Source organism: Dicentrarchus labrax, unplaced genomic scaffold (genome assembly GCF_905237075.1).
Source record: "Dicentrarchus labrax unplaced genomic scaffold, dlabrax2021, whole genome shotgun sequence".
NCBI lineage: Eukaryota > Metazoa > Chordata > Actinopteri > Moronidae > Dicentrarchus > Dicentrarchus labrax.
The window spans coordinates 24,110,778-24,130,354 of NW_026136718.1; the positions used below are offsets into that span (position 1 = coordinate 24,110,778).

The window sequence follows — 19,577 nt, forward strand, 5'->3', positions numbered from 1 at the left end:
CCATGTGCACTCCCACACTGGGGAGACTGCGCTGGGTTATGGCGACAACTTGTCTAAATTAACACATTTAGTGGCGTAATCAGCTACACGTCTTTTAATTTAATATGAACTGACTGAACTGTATGAAGGACAGCAGCAACAGCAGCAGCAGGAGTGCCTTTGAGTTTTAGTTAGCTGCTTGAAAACAATGATATTGTGGTCAAGCTGAGGGAAAGTAACTAAAATCCAATGTGTTAACATCTGGCTTCTTTAGCTCCATAGTTGAATACAACATGGAGTGGCAGGTTTTGCGTAATGCAGACTCCACTGTCACATCTTCATTTGCATATTGTTGTAGCAGAGCAACAAAAGTTGAGGAGCTGGTGGGGATGTCCACACCAGACTAGGTCCAGTGGCCCAGACTCCAGTTTCACATGCCTTTCCCATGCAGCAGCCCGTCGCCAGGCAAAAGCGGGTTGCTACAGATAGAAATATCCTCTGGGACAACCCAGGATGGCACAGATTATTCTAGAATTAGCAAATGTCTTTGACAACTAAATATATTTTGCTGGGAAGTTGTGAGACGCGAGCAGGCCCTACAGCATTTCATTCCTCCACAGCTGAACATGCTTGTCATTCTGTCAGTCTCTGTTTTTTCTATTTCAGATACCTGTCTCATTTTCTGTTTCCTCTTAGATTGAAAGAGGATCCTGGAGAATGTGTAAAATTTCAGAACAAAACATTGGCCCCACTTAATAATGTCATGTATTTATTACACATTATATATGCTTTAAATTATTTCTAACCATTTTCATTATGTTGATGTGGTTTTCTGGTATGTTGTGCTATTTCTTTTGTTTCCATATGCATATTTACAGAGCAATGCTTGAGATTTTATTTAGAGCATCATCATTGAAACTCATTAGCCTCTCTGAACAAGCAAAGTCATATAAATAAAAAATTAATGGAAAAAAAAAAAATAGAGTGTACAGCCGTGCTAGGGGCTCTGTGAGGCTAAAAACTCTTCAATAATCACTGCCAGCACCAGCTATAGAGTCACTGTAATCCTATTGGAGCTCTATGATAAGCCCATAGTAATAAAGTTATTATAGAAATCAGTGTTTCGCCTTATGTACCAGAGCAGAGCAGTGCCAGACCTGCATTAGACTCTGTTGGGTAATCCATGTTGTTGACCGATTCTCAGTGTCAGCAGACACGGGTTTACCCAGGGTCACTGTGTCAGTTTGACAGAGGAATGATGCAGTTCTTTCTCTCTGACTGAGTTTGACTGGGGGGGAAATAGCTGATTAACAGAAATGATCATAAAAATGTGTCATGTTTTGCTTTAGAGTGCAGATTTCATACTGTTCACTGGGTCCAGTCAAAAAGGCTCCTATACCAAGGACGGCTTCTTTTAGTTTTACGTTACTCTGGCTGAGTCCTCCTCTAAATGTATGTCATCAGATTACTGCTGTGTGTCCTCTTCTGTGTGAGGGTGCTGTGCTGTGCAGCAGTGGTTACAGAGTCTCCCAAGACCAAGACATGACTTGGAAAAACAGAGGCTGCTGTCACAAGACTGCGTAACAAACCAAACATTCAGATATTCAGATTCAGATCTTTGAGAGGACATGTTTTTCCCTCTGTCTACCTCTCTCTGGGGAGGTCGAAGGGCAGTTCAGGGCTGAACTCTCTGACGCAACATAGCTTCCCATCCATCCCCACTGTTTTTACGACTGTTCTGACTCTGTCCGAAATATATCAGAACTACTGTATGTGCTTATTTTTCACATGATTCTGTACCGTTTTAATGCCTCTTCTTCCCGTCGCGGTTCCTTCAGTCAGTATTTACATAAAACCCGACTGCAAAAGGTGTGACTTTCCTCTGAGTGTTTTTTAAGTATTGACATGTGCAGTTAGTGTCTTGACATTTGTTTACCTTTAACAAACACTTAAAGCAGGAGCCGGTGGGGAGTGTGCTTGTGTTTGCTTTGTTCTCCTTGTGTCTGGCTGTATGCACGTGGCTCATGTGAGAATCTTTTTACGCTGTCACTGTAGCATATGTGTATTTATTTAGGACATGGCTGCTTGTCTAGACAGTTGTTTTTAGGGGAATATGTGGGACTCTATTGTGCTTTTTCTTGCAAGTAGGGGTGGGTGATGTAGAGCTGAAATGATTAGGCAATTAATTGATTTATCCAGTGGATCCCAAGCTGAGGTCAAGACCGCCCCCCAAGGGGGTCACAAGATATATCTAAGGAGTTGGGATGATCAACAAGTTATGAAAGAAGAATAAAAACATTCTGCTCCATAGTTATGTGTACTTTCCTTTCTCTATTGAATAGTGTCAGACCTTTAAAATGATTCATATTAACTCTGACGAAGCTCAGAGTTAGTGCTAACAACTCAATGCAATATGTAATCTTGATGAGAGGTTGGAAGTTGACTTTGTATCATTTTACATGGTCACAAGCCAAAAAGGTTAGTACTCACTTATTTAGTCAATTGACATAAATGTAATGCCCAACTAAGTCACTTTCCAGTTAAAGATGTTTAACATTTTCTGGCTCCTCTCTCTAATGTGATGATTTGCGGCAGTGTCTGACATCACAGCTGGCTTTCTCTGAATATTTGTCACTATTTTGTGACAAAGTAATTGTTGGATTGACTGACGATGGAAATAATTTTTAGTTGCAAGTCCCACAATAGTCTTTATCTCAGGATGTTATGTTAGAATTTTAAATATTAAAATTCATTGTGAAATAGTGTTTCCAGTGTCTTGTTTCATTGATTTAAAGGAGAATTTAACCGAATCCGCCCGGTGGCAGATAATAAGACTAACTATATAGGAATAGTCCTCTGGCTGATGGTCTTCTTTGTTTATGCAGGTCATACAGAGGTATCGTATTAAATATTTGTTTCGGAACCAGTGAAAAACTCCTTGCAGTACGTATATTTCATCTTACTCAGGTTGTTGTTTTTTTGTGAGGTGGGTGGGGGAGTACCTTATCTTTCATTTATTATAGGATGCATATATGCAATGCTGCACACCAGTGACAAAGCCTGTAGAATTTCCCAAAAATGTGTGAAATGCAAAGGGAGTTCATTGAATCTGAGGCATTGTCGAAGGTTTTTCACAAGCCTGTGTGATTCATCATCGACTAGGATTATTTTCAGTATGTGCAAATAGAAATACATACACCAAAAAGAACCTATTTTAACAGTTTATCATTCGCATTACAACACACTGAAGGCTCTGACAGTAAAATGAACAAGTGCAGCTAAAATCTTTTTAGATATTGTTGATATGCCGCACAATAAAGTTGTTTTGAGAAAGTGGGAGTACCTTTGTGTTGCCTACAAATTTGAATCATCAGCATGTGTCTCAGTGCTGGAGGCATTTGGCCTTAAAACTATGTCACTGCAACCAAACTGAAGAACTAAAGTAAAGACTTAGTGAAGTGAGTTTGTCCAGAGCCGAGAACTGCTGCGTCTCCTGAGGAATGTGGTGCAGAATGCCTCAGCTCCTCTCTCCAGGCTGTCCCTTCATTGTATGCATACTTCGCCAGAATCAGGACTCATGCACACATTGTGTGCATACTGTGGTGGAAGGGGGTCACTGCCACGGGACCCCACTTTTGTCTGTGCTGATTGATGGTAATCAGACAGTTACTGTATGTACTGCTGTCATCAGACCCACTGGTTCACAGCTCACTGATTTGTGTAGATTAGTGGAGTCAGTTATATATCAGCCTGATGTCATTAGCTCTGCCCTGTCATAATCACTGTTACAGCCTGACACAGTGTGTGTGCTGATGGGGCCAACATCTACACACACGGCTTAATAAATCATTACACTTTGGCAGTCTTTTATCGGGGACATTTAACCCCTGCAGATTAATAATGTTTAAGGATAGTTTTATGAAAATCACTTTTATACCGCAGCAATTCTGTTTAAAATTTTAAAATTTAAAAAGAAAGCCCTTGTATTTTTACCAATGAAATGAATAGGTTGTGTATAGGCTGTGTATTGACTCTTACACAGTTAATGACTGTGTGTCATTAAATGTACTCCAGGGATCTCACACTGATTCATCTAAACTCTGTCATACTTACATGCATATATTGTATATTTATCTAATCACATATACCTTATACTTCTGACGTCTGACTAACAGGACTAAATTTAAATATGAACTCACATTTTACTGACATCCAAGCACACAACACTCATTTCTAAAGAAGTTGAGAAAAAATGGCAGAACAACCAGCAAGCTTTAGTCCGTGCTAGCCGTCATTATCTCCTGCTAGCTTTAACAGGATTTGGCTCCCTTGCATTAGCTTTGTAGTTGACTGTTTGGTTTTGTTGTGACTGCCCATTTAACATGCTGTCATACCAGTTTCTCTTCTCAACTGAAGTTTGACTTAATGTGCAGTTACTGCATTTTGGCTTTGTTGGGCAGTTGTAGCCGTTGGGTTGTGATATTTCAACACACTTAGGTCAGTGTGATCCGGTTCAAGCATTGAGGTTTTTAGTACATGAAATGTCTTGTGATAGTCTGCAGGCATTAATTCACAGTTTATTAAGACTGAACAGCACTTGAGACCATGATATTCTCTCAGCTGACTTCCTGGACTGATCTGCTCCTTCCCCAAGGAGCACTGAACTGAACACCTTTGTAACCATGTAAACGCACAAGCTTGTAAATCTGACAGTCGTCAACATAGGAAGAATAGTTTCAAGCTAGATAAAGCTCCGCCTCGGTTGATGAATCTCTTCCTCTTAATTACGTTTAACCTTTATGTTTGTTTGTTTTTTCATAAAAAATTATGATATTCTTTGTTTCTTCTTTTTTTTCTTTTTGTATGGTAGCTGAAAGTTTGCCGTTGAATGCTCGATACATTTTTTTTCAGAAATAATTTATTTTATACTTCATCATAGAAATGACCTTTATGTATTCATGGCGTATAAAAACTTAATTCATTGTTTTTTTTGTGCTGTGAAACGAGATGTGTACTTAGACTATGTATTGTAACCAAATAGTCCTAACAGGGCAGATTTTGAAAAGATCACTCTGGATAAATGGTTAAATTGCGACAAGGTTTCTCTTTATGAGTCTTGAAACTTTTTTTTGTTTTAATGTCGAGGGTGCTGCGGGAGAGAATATTCTTTAGAATGAATGTTTACTTTTTGCTTCTTTCCCCTCGATTAACACTGAAAACATCTTTTATAAACATGATAAATGGAGCGAAGCACCCTGTAGGCCAGTTAATGCTAACAGGGGAAATTACATAATGTGGAAGATCAGATTTCTGTATGGGTATGTAAAATCCAGTTAACTTAGATGCTGTATATGTTACTATTTTTTAAGCTGATATCAGAGTACACATGTGCCTTCCTTGCTGTTGCGTTGAATAGATTTTAAATCATTTCAGGATCACCAAACCGCTGACGTTTGCCGACTGTGTTGGAGATGAACTGCCTCTCGGGTGGGAGGAGGTTTATGACCAACAAGTGGGAGTTTACTACATCGACCACATCAACAGTGAGTACATCCCCATTTGTCTCCAAGCACTTAGAAAAACAAAATTGGTATGAAATACATGAACACAGACTTCGCTGTGTAATACACTGGAGAAATGACAGCTGAATGTCTCAAATACGCTACCTCAGGACTTTCCTGATGAGGATTATTTCCTTATGAGTCACTTGTGTTGTGTCCTGTTGTCAGAGACCACCCAGATTGAGAACCCGCGGACTCAATGGCGGCAGGAGCAGGAGCGCATGCTGAAGGAGTACCTTGTGGTGGCCCAGGAGGCCCTCAAAGCCAAAAAAGAGATGTACCTGGTCAAGCAGCAGCGTCTGGAGCTGGCTCAGCAGGAAATGTTGCTCTTCCACGAGCTCTCTGAGGACAACCGCTCCATCACTAGCAGTAAGACACACTAACATCCAGCTGTGTTTCATAATCAAAATAATACGCATGGACATACATGGAACAAAAGGATGAAAGGATGAGAGAAGTGTAAACTGGAATGCTCCATGACAACAGAAAACCTGACCTTAGCTGACCTAATTATCTGGCCTGGGTGTGCTATACTGTTGATGTCCCTTCAGGAACTGGTGGGGGTGCAGATCTATAGAAAATCTTCCAAATCCCCATCCCTGGTTCACCCCACCCTCCCTTTTATCCACCTCCACCCAGTTTACCCTCCGACTCCAGCCAGCTGTCACACACAAAGCGTCCAGGGGGCGTCCGCAGCGAGCAAAGGCTGGGAGACGACATCGGATCCCCCTTTAACTCTCAGTATTACAAGTTAACCTTAGAATCATCACTATCAACTAACTGCTGATCCCTCTGTCTCCTTTGTTTTTATGTGTTCACAGCGCTCTCCGGCTCGTCCTCCAATGCGAAATACGACCCTGACCAAATAAAAGTGGAAATAGCTTGTAGACGAGAGCGGGTAAGTCATTATCGGAGGAGAACAATGGGCTGCAGCGAGGGGCCCTTTTGGGTAGAAAAGGGGGCTGGGGTGTGGCCCCTACAGGATACTGTGGCTCTGGCCCGGGGCCTCGAGAGGATGAGGATGAGATCATCATCAATGGGTCAGGCAGAGGCTAGGTCACTGACTCACAGAGCCAAGTAGGACATTTCTCTGAGATCAGTCACATGGGTGAGGGTGTTTCCTGGATCAGGGACAGTTTAACCTCGAGTGTTCCACTGAAAAGATGAGTAGGACTTAATTTGTTACTGTAGAAATTACAGATAATTCATCTAATTCATTTTGTTAACTGGAAAAATTCAAAGCCCGTGTTGCTGCAAAGGTACAAGAGAGATATATGTTTTTTGGGGCGGATTGTATGACACAGTGTGTGACAATTGTCCCTTATTATCTGATGATGACCGGTTGTTACGTATACACTCTTTATCAACTCGTCATTGACAAGCCACGCCCACAAGTCAACATTGATGATATGAAGTAGCCGAGTCATGTTTCCAATAAAAATGATGAGCAGTGATTTTTATTTCTATAAATGTCAGTATAATCTTTGGTAAACATTTGTAGGGTTGGAATCAATATGACATTCACGGTCCCTCGAGTTGTAGTTACTTTGTTCCTGTGAAATGTTGACATGATGATTTCGCTTGATTAAAAGTCAGCTTGTCCAATATTTTGGTTGATGACCAAATATCAGTGAAATTAATTACATTCTCTCCAGCTTCAGCTGTGTTGTGTTTAGTGATGATCAGCAAATCAAATCATGTCAAATGTTATCTGAAACATTGTTATTGTGAGCATGTTAGCATGCTAATGTTAGCATTTAGCTCCTCACAATTTGTCAGACGTATGCAAAATTACTTTATTTAACAAATTTAATTCATGTAACATAAACAAAACCCCCAAAAAACAAATACCGAAGTGACTTTTGAATTATAGTTTGCTTAGAATTGTTATTAAGACTAAATCATTTAGGGCACTCCAGCGACTTCCATAAAGTTGGCAGCCTTACAAGATACAGATTTTTAAAAACAATGGTCAGAAAAGCCTCAGAATTAATTAATCCATAGATGGATCTAGTCCCCCAAAACACATTTCCCATAATGCACCAAGCAGCATCCTTCCCTGCCTGGTAAAGGCTTACATCTTTCAAACTCCACACCCCCAGTTTGTTACACAGGCTTTTTGTTTAAACATTTGTAGTCTCAGAGCCCAAGCCTCAGAAGTTTTCCTCCAGAGCCACAGAAGACATTATACAACTGTTTCTACAAGCTGAATATCACTCCCTGTGAAGAGTAAACTGAACTTGATGTGGAAAATCGGTGGAGTGCCCCTTTAAAGTTGATATTCAACACTGAATTAATACAGAATACAGTCACAGATAGAATCTTAGTATTAAACCGTCGGGAAGCCTTAGTATGTTACCCACTGTGTGTGTGTGTGTGTGTGTGTGTGTGTGTGTGTGCACGCGTACACACGCACACATATGTCTCTGTATAAACATAGCAGAGCATTCCTGTATGTGAACAGTCATGACTAAGCAGTTTTGGCCGGTGGTGGTGGTGAGAGAAGCCCATTGTGCGTCATGGTAACCCGGTGCTCGGCCTTGTGTCCGCAGCTCTCCAGACTGAAGCAGGAGCTGGCCCAGGTGAAGCAGGAGCTGCAGTATAAGGAAATGGGAGTGGAGACCCTGCAGGAGTGAGTGTTCCTCTGCCTCTGTGTCCCAGGCCCACCCTTCCTCCCACGGCCACCCTTCTCCTTCCTACAACACTCGGCCCCGCTGCTCCCCACCCAGCCGCCTTTTCCCTTTTCTATTCCCTCTCACCCTCAGTGTTGGGTCCTCTGTCTTCAACTTAACACACTCTTTTAACAAAATTTCTGTCTGTCCTCTCCACATGTCTACTTGTTTTTATACAAAATGTAGTTTTCCATGTTTTAATATTTACACAGCACACACGTACAGTTTAATTACATTATTAGACATTATTTAGTTTATCTAAGTTAGAAATTGTGAGATTTCAGAGATTTGGAGAAAAAAGCCCTTTGACCCATATAGAAAACGAGAAGATTTTTAAAGAATAATCAGAAGATACTCTTCTTTAGCTTGTATTTTAGAGGCAGATCCTCATTTTCCTTCAGTTTGTGTTGGTATTTAAACACATACACATAGCGTCTTTTGTGCTGGAAACCTTTCTGAGCGGTTCCAAATTTCATGTTAGAATTAGAGGCTCCACCTCTTGGAGGAGGAAAAAAAAAGCGAGAGAGAGCATTTGAGAAAAGGCAAATGGAGGGAGTTTTTGATGGAAAAGGGGACTCCACCTCAGGAAGAGGATGCACCAGTGGAGTGCAGGGAGCCAAGGCTCAGCCTGGAGAGGAAGTTGCTCCATGGAGAGGGGAGGAGGGGGAGAGGGAGGGGAGGGAAGGGAGGTGTGGGCCCGAGAGCAGTTTCAAAAACACAGAGATATCTGGCAGCAAATTCCTCTGCACTTCCTGAGTCCTGGCAAAGAGTCCCTTATCTCTTAGATAATACACAACTGGAGTGATATTCCCAGAATAGCAGGAGAATACACAGCTTGCAGAAAACATGGACGCATCCTCCCCTTAAGTTTTTTCTGTGTGTGTGTGTGTGTGTGTGTGTGTGTGTGTGTGTGTGTGTGTGTGTGTGTGTGTGTGTGTGTGTGTGTGTGTGTGTGTGTGTGTGTGTGTGTGTGTGTGTGTGTCCTATTGTTTCTTCTGGGCTGTTTTTTGCCCAGTAGGGTTGAGGCTAGCAGGGACTGTTGTTTTTCCAATCTCAGCTGTTGTCAGCAATATAGCTAATTGTTCTCCACGCCATGTCACGTCAGATAAAGCAAACAAACAGCTTCTGACGTAGAACTGCCCCCCCCCCAAACAGTCGTCACTTCTCCACTTAAAGAATTCCAGGAGTTGGAGACAGGAGTTTATCTTTTGGACAGTTCGGAGTATCAGTGATGCTCATCTGTATTCCACCTTATCTTTACAAATTATGAATGATGTATGTTTACTTGACTCTATATCCAAAACCAACATCTCAGCTAATGGTTTTTAGGACTTAATCAACCTATTGCTTGTTAACGAAATGTGAGCATATTTGCTTCTCTACAGTACGCAGGGTGGGGGGTTCAATACAGGCAGGCACTGAGGGGGTGGGTAGTGCCTTTTTTTTTTTTTTTTTTTTTTTTTTTTTAAGCATATAAACTCCCTGGCCCTGCCAATGGGGTGGGGGGGAACAAAGCAGAGCTTGTTTTGGGAGGAAGAGGCAGGGTCGGGTGGATGAACAGTACCTGCTGTTGAAGGAGAGTGAAGGAAGCGGCTGTGGTGAGAGTGGGGGCCACGTGCCAGGCCCAGTGATGGCGGAGGCACCGTGCCGCCCACCCTCCTGTTCCCAACCAACAAACCAACCAAACCCCCCTCCTCATACCCAAACTCAAGAATACAAGACCATTTACTTCAGTGGTTTTCTTCATCATATGATCTGTTATTGTTATTTTACAATCTAAAGATACATTAATGTGATAGTCTCACTTTAAATACAGTGAGCTGTAGCTGAGATTTCCCCTCCAAACGAACGGCCCTTGAAAGCAGTACTTTAAAGGCTGAAATATTATCTCAGCATGTGGAAACAGATTAGCATTTACACTGGCCTGTCACATGCAGTGTCAGTATTTCATAACTGACCACAGTCTAAAAAAAAAACACTTGAGTGCTTCATGAATGTTACCTCCCACACAAAAATACATCAGATGTTTCATCTGATGATTTTCTTTGAGACTGATTTTCCGCTGACCTGTTTTCCAATATAAAGCACCCACCCTGTTGCTAGTAAGTGAATGAGAGATGTCAGTCTCTAAACTACTTGATTGTCCTGGAGTCTCACTATAATTGATTGATGGTGTATACGGTGTAATAATGCCCAGCAAGCACATTTTATCATTCAGATGTCCCTGGGAATAACGATAGTAATACAACAGCGTCTTTTTCTGCTCTCCCTTTTCTTGCTGAGAAAATGAATGAGCATTGGAAAAACATTTCAACATACCAGATGATCATAGTTTTGTCCTTTTGACACATTTTTCATCAGTTCTTATTCTTCATCCCACACATTTTATCTCTGACACCTGTCACAAAGCTTTTTTTTGTTGCATTGAAGAGCAGATGAACTTCTGTTTGCTAGAGGAAAATCATCAAACCGTAATACCTTACATATCTTACATCATACTCTTGCACCCCCACAATTATGTGATCTAATGTTATAGCAAATTCACAAATGTGCTTATACACTGTAGCATTTGGTTATTCATGGTTTTTATCACATTAATTGAACTCCCAATGAAAGCCAAAACTAACTGATTGGAGGTTAAAAAAAGGTTTGATGCTTTTTTTTTTACACTCTTTTTAAATGATTATAGTAAACATATTATATACTGATGTATTGAGTTTTGCTACATTTTGTGAGTTTCAGGTGTCCATACATCTCAACCCAGATAAGACTAATAGGGAAAACCCTTTGTCTAAACTTAAGTATAGACTTAAAGTAGACAACCGCTTTATTTGTTTAATAAAAAATAACAATAAATGCTAAAACAATAAGGCTAAAACAAGACGTAAATTATTGAATTATTAACAATTACATAAATAAGGTAAATAAAGGAAAAGAAATTGTAAACAAATTAACATATTAAAATACGGACAGTTGTGTTACATAATACAGCATGTACAGGTCTTTCTAGGGTTCTCACTCAAGCCTGAAAACTTTGTGTACAGATTTTATTAAACATCGATGGTTTGTCCTAAAGCCTCTAGGTTGTAGCTTCCAAAGGGAAGAATTCCATTATAATTTGTAAGCACTGTGAGGTTTATCAGAAATCCTCTAGCACCAAACAGAAGAACATCCAGCAGATTTAACATCTGGGGTTTAAGTTGCTAAGCCGACACCTTAATGTGTGTGTGTTTGTGTCACAGGATTGACAGGAAGATGTCCTGCAGTCAGACAAACTACAAGCTGGACGAGGCTCAAGCCATCTTCAGCGAGCTGCGTAGCATCAAGAAGGCCATCAGCACGGGCGAGAAGGAGAGGCAGGACCTCATCCAGGTATCTGATTTGTTGTTTTTTAAAAATTACCTCCTGCTAACATCCTGCTCTCTGCACTTCCACTCCTGAAATAATTGATGTTGGAATATTCTTTGCTGACCTCTAGTGTCTGTTAACCTCTACTGTTTAGTCTCATCATTGTTAATTAAACACATTTCCAGACATCTGAATCACCGACCACATCTCGGATTTTCTCAGCAAAGCAAAAACTGCTATTGAGTATATGATGAATAATAGATGATGAATCAGTCTGATTGTCGGGCCACATCTGCAGATGCGTTTCCTGCCAATGTCACAATCTATTTATGAACACTTGTATACTGGAGGCAAATTACCGTACATATTAAAATTATTTGAAATGAGGAACAGGGAATTCGTACAGTGAGATATAGTTGACTCGTGTTTTTAATCTTTTATTTTGTCGTTAATCACTATTCCATCCCACAGAGCCTGGCGAAGCTGACGGTGAACTTCCAAAGCAGCCTGTCTATCGGCGACTCGGTCAGCACTGGAACCGTTAGTGACTCGTGCAATCTGCAGCAGTACTGTGACACTGGCTGTCAGACTGACATCATGGGAGAGGTAGGAGACACTGCTACTCCTCCGTGTCTCCCCCTAAAACAGAGGTCATTGAACTGTTGGGGGAGAGGTGTAGTGGAAGTAGGTGTAGAGTCAAATCTGAACAAACAGACGTTGACACTCACACAGCACTTGCCCAAGAATCATTGTGTTTTTAAGTTTTTGATAGTTGTCTGTACACCCATGGCTACACTGCATAAAGGAAATGTTAATAGCTAATTTGGCATACTTTTAATGGTGCCAGTTTTACAAAAGGTAAAAAAAAAGTCTAGGCTAAAAATACACAGCTCAAGTTGTAGCACATACTCAACTAACTGGGGGATAATGCCCTGCCCTAAAAGAATGATCAGCTGCTCAAATGATGACTAGATCAGCTGCAGGAAGCTCCCTATTACTCCCTTCAAATATCTAAAAGGACTAATGGCCACTATTTTTTATGTGAACTGCTGTCACTTAAAATAACTCAATACTTTGATTTCCCCCCTTTTCAGTATGGTTCCCAAGATTCCTCACATTTAGTGGACAAAGTGAAAGTCAACTGGCAGTACGAGGAAGCCAAGAAAAAGTAAGTATGTCTCTGTTTGTTGTTTATCAGCCGTAGTACTATGACACACCAGCATGAGGCACTGACTCACTGGCCCCGTCAGTCCCCTCTCGCTCTTCAGGCCCTGCTCGTTGTCCAGTGGGAGAGCGTGTTATGAATAGTATTTGCGCCCGGTGGCCATGGCTGCTGAGCGATGTCTGGCCAGCGGAATGAGCTGGGTGGTCACATTCTTCCCTGGCCACGCTGCTGCTGACTGTGTGCTGCCTTTGTGTGCGCAGCCAGAGAGCGCGCTGCCCACCGCCTGCCTCGGTGTACACCCTGCTCCTCCGCAAGTTGGTTTAATATACACACTGTTTGGTTAAATATATTCCTGCTCACCCTATATCGCAGGCTAAATTACACGATGGCAAAATCAACATTGAAAGAAGCCTGAATTTCTGTGAGCTTTGAAAAGGGGAGCTTATGAGGTTGTGTGTTACCTAACGACTGATACACTCCTGGTTGGACAGTGCATGCTCCCACTGTAAGGGGCAGCAAGCGTGGTCATAGCTGCAGCAGCCAGAGTCACCATGTTATTACGCTGGCTCCGTGCAAGATTCATGTTGCTGTGGTGACCCAGCAACAGCAATGCCAACCATGACATCAGGGAGGGAGGGAGAGCAAGCGAGAGAGAGGAGAGACCTGTGGAAACTTGCATGCTCTGTCACTGAGTCACTCTTTCTGAAATTCAGCTCACATAAACACAGTTATTTCATCAGAGCTGAGGACTCAGTTTCTGAGATCCCACTTAACTCTGTCTGAATAAATGATACACACCTGTAAGACCTCTGGCTGATGCAGCAGTATGGCTCAGGTAGAAATTACTACGCTGAATGCTGTCATTATAGTTGCAACATGAAGCGTCTGCTTGGCTCAGATACGTGGTCTTAAGTGGAGCTGTTTTTGCCATATTGCCATAAACACAGTGGCTGCAGGTAAATTTAATTCAGTAAAGTCTCATAAAAATATTAGTAAGTAGCCATTTTGGAACAGAATTTACTTCAAACAAAAAAAGATATTTACAACTTTAACCTTATTTCATTTGAAAAACAGCCTACTTTAAAGGCACAGTTTGAAATTGTGGGAAATATGCTAACTCTGCAAAAAAAAAAAAAAAATAAAGTAAAAATGGTAAATGTTAAATGGACCTGTACTTGTATAGCGCCTTTCTAGTCTTCCTACCATTCAAAGCACTTTTAACCCTACATGCCACATTCACCCTTTCACACACATTCACTCAGTGATGGCAAAGCCCATCGAACAGAAACTAACTCATTCATACACATTCACGCCAAAATAATCACATAAAAGATAATTTCTACTACATGTTATTGTTAAACCAAATCAATGAAAGCCTCAATAATAAAAATATTTGTATATTACTTACTAATGCATGAGTTGTAGTGATGTACAAGTGTTGGGTTTATTATGAGGGAAAGCTGTTTTCCATTTACTAGTTTATTTTCACATGCGAATGACAGCATGTGTAGCCTACATATTGTGACTTGTCCTGTGATTCAAAGTACTAAGAAAGAAGACAGTGTGTACATGTTGAGGCTGGTAGATGACAGTATTGTGTGTGTGTGTGTGTGTGTGTGTGTGTGTGTGTGTGTGTGTGTGTGTGTGTGTGTGTGTGTGTGTGTGTGTGTGTGTGTGTGTGTGTGTGTGTGTGTGTGTGTGTGTGTGTGTGTGTGTGTGTGTATGTTTGGGTTTTTTTCCCCATTTTTGATGATGGCATGTGAACTCTGTGCCCTTGGTACTTCACTGAGAGTGCCAGGCACATTTGGCTTCACCAAAATTATGTAAACAAATGTTTGCAACCAAGTAGTTACAGCTAGTACTTTTCCCACCTCTGACTATAAATGCGTCAGCTGTACTCATAGTTGACCCAGTGCCAGGAGTAGGGAGAAAATGCAGAGTATGCTTTTTGCACTAAACTGTTGCTTCCTTGCTGTTCTCTCAGGGTGCAGAGTATACAGCACCAGCTAGCACAGCTGGACAGTGAGAGCTGGTCGGGGAGGGCCGAAGCGGATCGTGACAGGGACTTCATGCAGCTCCTGCGCGAGAAGGAGGCCCTCCTGCAGGAGATCATCCTGGTCAGCAAGCAGCAGCACCCTCCGGAGACGCTGCTGCAGCTGGAGGAGGAGCGCTCCAGGCTGGAGGAGGAGGTGCAAAGGGCACACAGCTCCCAGAGCCAGGGAGCCAATCAGAGGTGAGAAGCATTTAGGATTGTTGCACTTGCACACTGTGCTTCTGGGATGATATCTGCACTTTATTTCACCTTTTTTAATATTACTATCAGACCTTTGTAGAATTAATATTTTCTTATTAACTCAGTATCAACATTTTATTCACTAGATAAATGTGTTTTGTAGATCAAATCTGTAGTATTCCCTTGGGCCCTCCAGTCTCAGTACAAACTGTACAAACTAGAAATGTGACAAATGAACTCCAACCGACAGGAGCGCATAAACCATGAATCCATTTGGGACGTTGTTTTCAATGGAAAACTTTCATTGTTATAGTTGGTTGGGTGGCAGATCGATGATTTATGGATACATGTGGATTTGGATTAATTCAGAGCGGCTCTGGCCATTACTACTCTGCAGTATTATCCTTCAATAAATTAAATGAGCTCTTTGTCACAGTCTGGGTCTTGACTGTGCTTAACTGAATTTCTTTTGCATCAATGTGTACCTCATAACAGGATCCTGCAGCAGGAGAAGAGGAACGTCCTGCTGAGACAGCTGGAGGAGGCAACACGCATCACCACCTACCTTCACTCCCAGCTGAAGAGGTGCGGCACACACTCCCTCGTCAAGCTTTCAGCTGTTCTTTAGTGCATCTTTGTGTCTTTTTTACGAGTCTCTTTCTTCTGTATCTCCAGCCTGTCGGCGAGTTCTCTGACGGTGTCGTCCAGCAGCAGCCGCGGCTCTCTAGCCTCCAGTCGGGGCTCCCTGGCGTCCAGCCGAGGCTCCCTCAGCTCCATCAGTTTCAGTGACATCTACGGTCTACCCCAGTACGAGCGTCATGAGGGGGCCGGGGAGCCGCTCGACCCCCACCTACGCTACCTACTGCCACCGGAGACCGTGTCCAGAGACTGCTCCATGTTCACTCCTGACCCCGTGACCCAGAGCAAAACCAAGCGCTCTCACGACACCCCGCAGTCTCTGGCCTCCCTCTCTTCCCGCTCCTCGCTCTCCTCCTTGTCGCCCCCCAGCTCTCCCATGGACACACCCTACCACTCGGCCCCTCAGGACTGCCCTCTCACCCAGATGACGGAGGAATACATGGAGCAGGCGGGCCGTGGCCTGTTAGAGGGGCTGCGGGCCCAGTCGCAACAATTATCACACAGCGGCATGTTGAGCGGCGAGGACATGGTCGGCTCCGCTGCCGTGCATCAACTGGACAACAAAAGTCACAGAGACAGCGGGGCTCAGGGAGCTTTCACCTCCACAGGCAAGTGAAAGAGATCTGAGCGTTGTCCAAAAGACTGAAGACTAGCTGCTGATTAACCCGATGTGTTTTCCTCTTTAGGAGTGACTCTGAGGGGAAACAGCGGCAACAGAAGTGGCAGGAGGGCCAGGAGAGTCTCTGCAGGTGTCTCTGAGGATGCTCTGGCCACAGACAGCGGTGTGTTTGAGGCCTGGGGCAGAAGGTGAGAGGAGGTCCACCTCATAAAGCTAAAACACAACATAAACACCCATCTTTCTGGAGCAACTGCGCCTCTTAGTGGCAGAGGAGAAAACTACTGCACCCAAAATACACTCAGCATTAATAGTTGTGGTATTTGTATCTTCTTGTCCAAGTGGGATCTAACACCCTCACACAGTGTTGATGTCAGTGTCAAAAAAAGCCAGCAAATATATTTACATTTTAAATCTTAAAATCAGAATCATCTTACAGTTAGCTAGTAAGATCACATTCACACAGAAAAGGCTGGTTGTTTTGGCTCAATGGATTTTCTTCCGTTTGTGTCTGATGAGAGGGGAAAACAGTTTGTTTACTCCTTGTTTTGTCGTTCCTCCAACAGGGCAGAGGAATCCGATGAGATGTCGTACATGAAAGAGCTGACCTCTGTGAGTGAGCCCACCCAGATCCAGCTGGGACTGCTGTGAGTAAACTGTTAGTGTAGACCGTATGTGGGTGGCATGGTTGCTCCATGTTAGTGTCTAACTCCGTATTCCACTTCTATTTTCTTCTTTATAGGTGGGAGTCCAGTTCTCAGTCTCTCCGGCTTCATCTGCTACAGCTGAAGAATTTGAACAGGTCCATTGTGAGAGACGGCTATAAAGTGTGAGTACGTTCAGCTCTGATGATTAAAGCAACAGCTCAACATTTTGGGAAATACATGCTTTCTTGTTGAGAGTTAGCTGAGAAAATTGATACCACTCTCATTCCTGTAGGGTAAATATTGTGTGAAGTGAGGAGATGCTTAGCGTAGCTTTTTTTCAGTCTAGATGTAGGTGTATTTGTGGCCAGCCTGCGTGTGTCTTATCTTAACAGAATAAAAAAGTTCATACACATATACATCAGCTCGCAAACTAACTTACTAACTCATCATATCTTGCCTGTTTAGTCCCCCTGTAAAAAGATGTCATTTTTATACTTACAAACAATATATAAAATATTACATAGTGAGCTGTACATTACAATCTGCCATTAAAATCTGCCTACACATACATATTTAACAGACAGACATAAGAGTGTCTCATCTAACTCTGCAAGAAAGCAAAAAAGTATATTTTCAAGCAAGGTGGCATAAAAAGTAGAGTATATATCCTTGTTATGTAACAGTTTTATACAGCATGAGGAAGGATACAGTACACATATGTAAGGAGTTTGACATAATTCATTTTGGGTAGACAAACTCATTAATACACTTCACAGTGACGTGACTCTGATGTAACGTTAGATCAAAAGAAATGCATGTAGGAGAAGATTGCAGCCGATGACAATTAAGACATTTGCTTATTTTTAGAGGAGGGCAGCTCCATGTACTGTATGTTAACAGAATCAGAAAGTCATGCTTGATATGAAGTTTTATGAGTTGTTGGTGAGCAGGATACTGAATCCCTTCTGTGTCTGCACTCTGTGACTGAGGACCAGTAACATCACATTTACGTCATTGCGGTTTTCAGTAAGTAGAAATCTCAGGTTGTGAACATTGTTCCGCTCGTGTCCAGGTACGTGAAGGTGCACTTGATTCCACTGGACGCCGGCAGGGCCTGTGCGTTTTACTGTTGTACGGCGTTGGAGCCGCAGTCCCAGATGAGTTTCAATGAAGGCTTCTGCATTCCTGTCCCTGCAAACGCCCTGGCGGTGTGTGCTCTGCAGCTGTCCGTCTGCTCGCTGGGACCTCAGGCTCAGGAGGAACTACTGGTGGGTCTGAAAGTCTGAGCAGATCCATAGAGACTGCAGCTGGCCCTGAAGCAACAATCCCACTGATGATGGATAGTGAATGAATGATACAGCAGCGCTGATTTTTTTCTTTCAAGATAATACTTCAGCATACATGTTGGACAACACTGATCTGCTGAAATCTGAATCAAATAATGACATGTTGTTGTTGCTGTGTGTTTCTGCAGGGTACAGCCCAGGTGAGCCTGGCTGAGTGTGAGGGAAGTGCAGAGATGGTTTACCACTGGCTGCGAGTGCAGATGTTGTGCGGGACGGAGTTGCCCAGGCTGGAACAAAAAGGCCTCAGCCACCGCAGACACCACGACAGCCAGGAAGAAGAGCAAAGGCCCAGACCCATGGTAAACATAGATGCATGTATTTGTTTCTCAAATAACAGCAGCGTCAAATAACAGCGTGACAGCACAGTGCTTTTAGGTATCTGCTTCAGGGAAATGGAGAGAAGCACTGCAGGGGTAGGTGTTTACAAAGAAATCTAAAGTACAATGACATCATTAAAATAAAATGAAAAAGATAAATAAGTGTAACAAACATTAATAATGATTATTAACTGATAATTGTAATAAGCTTGTTACTCTTGGTTTTATAAAAATAGCTGTGTCATTAGCGTTGCAATGATAAGGGATTGTATTTTATTAAAATAGACCCCAGTGTGAGAGTATAATGTAAAGACAACAGGACCAAAGACGGAACCTTGATGTACACCACAAGATTGTAGCACAAGAGGATAAAAAATGATCAGATGTAACTAAATCTGATCAACGCTGTGGTCTACAGCACAAGCGTGCGAGCCGCAGCAGTTCAGCGAGGCAGTCGTCATACACTGCTCACACGTGTTCCAGGGCATTAACTGACCTCATGCGGCCCATCTATTTTTTTATTTGTTCCATATCCAGTTTTGTCTTTTAACTTCCTTTGGTGTTAACTAGCTTACAACCAGCTCAGCTAACATAATGTGTATAGTAGCAGTACATTTGATTTTTCTACGCTGAAAAATTGCAAGAGTACTGATCAGTACGACAATGCAGGTTATCATTAATAACTTAACTATATCAGCTGATTTTTGTTTTTATTTGGAAGCTCATTTTAATGATTGTAATGTATAACATATATTTAATTGATAGTATAATTTGAAATAATTAGCACTGTCATTATTTAACACAAATATAAACACATTGACCAGTCACCATGACAGAAGACCAGCACTGTGTGGAAGAACTGACCGCCACTGTGTAGATAGCGGTCGACATTTGTCAGACTGAGAGTAGAAAATCTCTTATTTTCTTCCAGCTCTGGCTGTCCTTCATGCTGTAAACGTCGACTGTGTGCCTGCTTGTGGAGGACCTGATCAATAGAGTTAAGATATATTATGGACCTGAGTCAGGACATGGGAATAGAAAGATTAGAGTATTC

At 42.2% G+C, this 19,577-nt stretch overlaps 1 protein-coding gene across 2 annotated transcripts in view; it reads left to right on the forward strand.

Annotated features, from left to right (window-relative positions):
- wwc3 (WWC family member 3) overlaps nucleotides 1–19,577 on the forward strand; it is a 29,988-nt gene that overhangs the window by 6,662 nt on the left and 3,749 nt on the right. For both annotated transcript variants that reach the window (XM_051376020.1, XM_051376023.1), the window contains exons 2-16: nucleotides 5,413–5,522; nucleotides 5,709–5,909; nucleotides 6,362–6,438; nucleotides 8,093–8,172; nucleotides 11,455–11,584; nucleotides 12,032–12,166; nucleotides 12,655–12,728; nucleotides 14,710–14,958; nucleotides 15,454–15,543; nucleotides 15,634–16,205; nucleotides 16,284–16,404; nucleotides 16,780–16,860; nucleotides 16,956–17,042; nucleotides 17,933–18,128; nucleotides 18,335–18,505. In XM_051376020.1, coding sequence (XP_051231980.1) covers nucleotides 5,413–5,522; nucleotides 5,709–5,909; nucleotides 6,362–6,438; nucleotides 8,093–8,172; nucleotides 11,455–11,584; nucleotides 12,032–12,166; nucleotides 12,655–12,728; nucleotides 14,710–14,958; nucleotides 15,454–15,543; nucleotides 15,634–16,205; nucleotides 16,284–16,404; nucleotides 16,780–16,860; nucleotides 16,956–17,042; nucleotides 17,933–18,128; nucleotides 18,335–18,505 — 2,374 coding nt within the window. The remainder of the gene's footprint in view (nucleotides 1–5,412; nucleotides 5,523–5,708; nucleotides 5,910–6,361; nucleotides 6,439–8,092; nucleotides 8,173–11,454; nucleotides 11,585–12,031; nucleotides 12,167–12,654; nucleotides 12,729–14,709; nucleotides 14,959–15,453; nucleotides 15,544–15,633; nucleotides 16,206–16,283; nucleotides 16,405–16,779; nucleotides 16,861–16,955; nucleotides 17,043–17,932; nucleotides 18,129–18,334; nucleotides 18,506–19,577) is intronic.